This window comes from Carassius gibelio, chromosome B22 (genome assembly GCF_023724105.1).
Source record: "Carassius gibelio isolate Cgi1373 ecotype wild population from Czech Republic chromosome B22, carGib1.2-hapl.c, whole genome shotgun sequence".
In the NCBI taxonomy this organism is placed as follows: Eukaryota; Metazoa; Chordata; class Actinopteri; order Cypriniformes; family Cyprinidae; genus Carassius; species Carassius gibelio.
In genome coordinates, this window is record NC_068417.1 from 23,956,313 (window position 1) to 23,961,775 (window position 5,463).

The window sequence follows — 5,463 nt, forward strand, 5'->3', positions numbered from 1 at the left end:
TCATCATGTTGAACTGACAAGATAAGAAGAGTTCAGAGGCTTAAGAACAGAGTAATCATACTGAATAACATGATAGGATTTGCGCCCCACTTTGTGGATGTTTGTGCATTTAGCAGACTGTTGCTCAAAAAGAACAAGGAGTGATGGAGGTCGCTAGCTGCATTGCTAGGTGGCATAGCATCAATAAAAAAGAGAAAAACAATGTTAGATATCAACAAAAACATTGTTTTAATAGCAAAATATCATTCATTTGGTTTTCATAAAACATCAAAACAAAGAATATATGAAGCATAAACCCATCAAATATAAGATAACAGAAATGAATTATAGTACGAGTTGTTTCAAAACGCAACTTTTCACCATACGTAGTTATTAAATGACTGCAAAAATATGATGATTTTACTGCAAAAAAACATTATGTACCACATTTTTAACACCCACCAGGAAAAACGAAAATAGATGATATATTCGCAGCTGTCTGTGATTGTACAATCATCGGGTCACTGAGAGTTCGTTCAAGTGCGATTTGCTTGGCATTCCACTTGTTAATTAATAAACTTCATAAACTACTACATTTCAGGATTAAATACTTTTTTTCTGGAAATGAATGGACCCCAGATCCACAGCTGCCTTGTGTCTTCATTTGACAAACAAATCATCTCATCAACGATTGTAATCTTTTTTTTTTTTTTTCACTAAAAGTAGGTGCACACAAAGATTAATATTCTAAATATATAAATCAATTTTAAGTAGCCAAAATGTATTTTGTTTTAAGGATGTTTAGATATTTCTACAGGGCAATAAATTACAAATACTGAAGAAAATAATTTAGTGATGCTTTAAAATGCCCGGTCAATGCAGCTAAAGGTCTGCCCTATGTACAGAACATTCTGGTATGTATCCATTCATTAATGTCATCATACAATCTGATAAGAAACATTCTTAAAGTAATAAATCATACAGTGTACACCCACATTAACATTAGGACAAAAAATCTCAAAGCAGTTCATGTTGTGCATTGTCCATGTATCCACCGTGCAAACTCTCCTCATTCCCCCTTTTGTCATGTCTCCTCAAGTTCGGACTCTTCTGGAAGTGTGGTGAGATCTTGTATGACTACCTTCGGAGTTGGCATGGTGATGGGCATGGGCATTACGACTGGCACTGCCCCTCGAGAACTTTGTGGCACTGCGTCCCTCTGTAGTTCGGGAGCGAGAGCGGGTGTTGACGCCTCCTGCATGTTTCTCCGGTACTGCACGAAGCTGCACGTTTTCAGGACAATGGCGAGGACGTTCTTACCCATTAGTATTCCAGACACTCGGATGTCCCTATAAAACACCATATTCCCTCCCCGGATAAAGATCGTAATAAAATTGATAGCGACCAAACTGAGAATGGGATACAACAACATCTTGTGCGGCACAATGTTCACACCTTGCATGCTAATTTCACTTAGCGACACACACGGCAGTATCAGAAGTAGTATGTAGCAGTAGAAAAAAGTAAGGCCCTCAACCCATAGAGGGAGCCCTTTTCTCTGAGGCTCCCATAGGCTGGCCTGAATGTCCAAGATGTCGAGGAGATCCACCACGACCCAGAACAGCCGACTCCTCAACTCCTCCCTCTTTTTGAGCGGACGAACATATTCCATGTGGTCGATGGCTGCCAACGTGACGTAAAGTCCCGGCAGAAAAATGGAAAGCAGCACCGTCAAAGCCTTGCAGGTAAGAGCGTCCGCTCTCTCGCCTTCTGCCTTGTAGTTCTGGTAGACAAAGTATACCTTGATCTCCAGCACAAAGACGTAGAAGAACCAGAGGATCATGGCGTAGCCGCGTTTAGCAGTTCGTACTTCGGCGCCGACCCATACCGCGATGTACCGCAGCACGATGAGGAAACACACGTCCCCTACCATCACCATAATGCAGACGCCCACCTTCCGTGGACCTTGATTCTGCTCCACAAGGTAGGCGTCCAGCAGCGCCATGCTACTCATGATAAGCACACACGAAAGGCAAACGTGTGGCTTGTTGGAAGGGGGCGGTGGAACCATGTTGATTATGAGAGACGAGATAAAAATGATGGGTGGCTGAATGTTCAATCAAACAGAGTTTTGTAGCCCCATATGATTTGCCTTAACTGTTCATCCCAAAGACACAGCAGTCCTGGAAACAGTAGTTAATCTAAAACGGCTTTATAGCACAGCAACCTGTTCCTCGAACTGAGGCGTGATGGGAGGAAGAAATAATGAGGAAGCAAGAGAAAAAGATCAAGAATGAGCCACACTTTCTATTTCTAAATTCAGCCAGAAGCAAACAAGCTAACGCACAAGATTAGTTCCTCACAGCAAACCTCTTTCCGCTATCAGTCATCAGTCCTCTAGCCTTAACTCACTCCCACAGTTCTCTGAGTGAACACAGGCAACCTATGCATACTGATCACAGCTGCTTCGGTTTATATTCATCGTTAATTGCATCGTTCACAGCCAGAGTATTAAATATTAAATATTTCAGTTCTCCAGGTCTGTAGGCACGACCACCGGCTCTTATTTTCCAAAGAAGAGTCTCACAGCTTCAAAAGCAAGGGGAGAAGGCGAAATAAGCCACATGCTCTCTGAAAGAGTGGGTCAGGAAATATCGGCTGTGATAAATTTGTCATTTTATGCCAGAAGTGAATCCGTTCCCAGCACTATTCCTCAGAGCGCCGCCGCACACAAGACTACAGCTGACTTGCTTCTCCTAGGAGGTTCCTGATTCCAGATTGCACTGAATAGTAAGTCTGCATGTGGTTTACGTACGCATGTTTTTCTCCGAAAAATTGCAGCGGAAGATGTCTTTGAAGCCCCGAAGTCTCAAATCCGATTCCAATCCTCAGATCTCTCCCTCCCACAAAAAATCGATGTGGGTTTTGAAAGGTAAAGTATTTCAAAGTAAGTTTATCTATATTCAAAAATGACCTCTTTTCTGAAGGATTAAAAGCACGTCACTCATGCACAGCAACAGTCATGTGCCTCCTGTGGATTAAAATCACTTTATTCTCATCTCCTCCCCAGTATTGACGCCAAAGAAGTCAATAAGTTTCCAGTTGCCCTCACCTCCGAAATCTCTGCAGCAATAATCTCAATCTTCCCCCTTTCATCCTTTCGAACTCCAGAGCGACGTTCTGTGCGCAGCCTGTGGCTCCTCAATGTAGTCTGGTTAGATTTCACACTCCTCCTGCTGTTTTTCTCTTTTCTCCTCCCTCTCTCTGCTCCCTTCCACTTATGCGCAGTCAGGCGTTGGGTGTCAAAGAGGGACGCTCAGCAACAGCTACAGATAAAGACCGTGTGAAGCTTTCATTTGATCCGAGCTGCGCTGTCACAACTAGACCATGGGTCTACATACAATACCTCTCTTAGAGATTCCCTTTATCTGTTCTTCAGAAGTTCTGCTTCAGAATCGTGAGCTGTGCATTGGTCCAGGGGTCTTTGATCTGATATAGGAAATCTCAGAGAAACCGTGACTGAAACAATAAAGAGAGTGAGATAAGGTTTTCACAACGCAGAAGCAAACACTGAGAACATCAGGACAAAGATAGTTGGTCTAGATGGTAGCCCTCATTTGTGAAACGTCTTGCAAGGTTCAAGAATTTATATTTAATTTAAAAAAGGTAAAAACAGTAATAATAATAATAATGTGAAATGTAATTTATTCCTGTGATGGGAAAGCTGAATTGTCAGCATTATTACTCCAGTCTTCAGTATCACATGATCCTTCAGAAATCATTGTAATTCGTTGTTGTTTTTGTGGAAATCATAATACATTTTTAGCGGAGTTCTTAAAAATAGTTAAAAAGAACAGGATAAAAAAAAACACACACATTACAAATGTCTTTACTGTCACATTTGATCAACTGAATGTGTCCTTTTTGTGGAAATGCAATATGAAGTATTGTTTAAAGTACTGAATTAAAATTTGTAGTAAAATATTCATGTTTTCATTTATTTAAATTTACATTAAAATACTATTAATATTAACACAATGTTAACGTCAGCCAAAGCTAGTTCAACTAAATGTGTAATTGTCTGTCTCCCATGCGGTGAAATATGTACTATACTGCCCTACAAAGCAAAAAGGCAGTAACTACGCAGAGTGCAGAACTGAGAAAAATGACTTAAAAGTTATCCTGTCATCCAGCCTAAGGAGTTACTGTACAAACAACTACCATTTTTCTCCAAAACGACACATATTTCAAATAAGATGTTTTGTCACATAACAAAGGACGCCTTGAATGTCATGAAAATGACAATAACTAATTTTTGACCAAAAATGCAGTTACCGCCTTTTTGCTTTGTAGGGCAGTATACAATAAATGCTTCTCTGTGTAAGTATTCTAACATACTACATCACTAGATATTTAAGTGAATAATTTAGAATGTATTTAGTTTATGAATACATTTGGAATTATACATAGGTTCCTCAAAAGTCAACATGAAACTTCTGTAATGTATATTTAAACTAGCTAAATATAGCCAAATATATATATATATATCTATATATGTTATAGATGTTTGTGTGCTTACTTGGGAGGTTCTCCAAGGTGAAGAAGAAACCGTATGCAAGCTATTATGGAAATGGGAAAACAAATTATTCCAAGGCTGAGGGGAAAGCTTTCATTTATGAACTAAAAAAAAGGAGGAACAAAAAAAATTAAGTATAACAAGATTCCCCTAGGCTATAGCAAAAGACCTGCACATTTAACTTCACCGAAGCAAACCTGAACTGAAAAATTCCAGGTGTTTTACAGCAAATTTGGAACCAAATTAAGCTTTTTATGGCTGTTACTCCATGTCTGTTAGCTTTGAGCACATCTATATGCTAATCCAGTCCTAAATGTTGAAATAATCAACAATATGCATTTAAAATTAGCATTCTAACTCAAACCACATGCTAGGTTTGACTGATTATATCAGCGATTGGTCATAAACCTTCAAATTAAATCACCAAAATGATCGACAATGAATTAAAAATGCACAGAGCCTTTGTTGTTAATTATAAAGCGTATTACTTATAAATGTCCTCCCAACTTAGATTACCAGAGCGTTCATGAATATTTGACAAGAATCCAGACCATTAGTTCCAACAATGATAGGCAAATCTCTGGCCTTTGTTAATTGGATGTGTTTGATCACTTTCCCTGCCCCCTTCTTAAAATCACCAGACATCAATGTAAATGTACTATTGAGATCTATTGCAGTAGGCTGAATCATCTGATAGATTGTAGTTTCTACCATTGAGGTGTCAAAATGTGCATCCATCCATAAGCATCATGAGACAGAGACTCGGACGAGTACATGGCCATAAATGACCATTAATAAATGATTCAACAGAGTGAGACGAACTTAAGAAGAATCTGTTCAGAGTGGCATACTGATATACTGCACATTGCTGTTGTGGAGTATGTAAAACAGAAACGGATAGGAATGGA

General features: G+C 39.3%; 1 protein-coding gene across 2 annotated transcripts; it reads right to left on the reverse strand.

The window, feature by feature from the left end:
- Window positions 1–204: 204 nt before the first annotated feature.
- On the reverse strand, window positions 205–4,052 carry tmem264 (transmembrane protein 264). 2 transcript variants are annotated; one of them, XM_052590614.1, is made up of 3 exons: window positions 3,386–4,052; window positions 3,092–3,305; window positions 205–3,010 (listed from the first exon to the last, which is right to left on the reverse strand). In XM_052590614.1, exon 3 carries the CDS (start codon window positions 2,048–2,050, stop codon window positions 1,064–1,066), a length of 987 nt encoding a protein of 328 aa, XP_052446574.1. In that variant the 5' UTR covers window positions 2,051–3,010; window positions 3,092–3,305; window positions 3,386–4,052; the 3' UTR covers window positions 205–1,063. The 2 variants fall into 2 exon arrangements, with proteins under 2 accessions (XP_052446574.1, XP_052446573.1); XM_052590613.1 differs by having other exon boundaries at window positions 205–3,305.
- Window positions 4,053–5,463: the final 1,411 nt, after the last annotated feature.

Bases quoted from the DNA above. Each gene is read 5' to 3' on its own strand.
- tmem264 (XM_052590614.1), bottom strand. From the start codon at position 2,050: ATGGTTCCACCGCCCCCTTCCAACAAGCCACACGTTTGCCTTTCGTGT.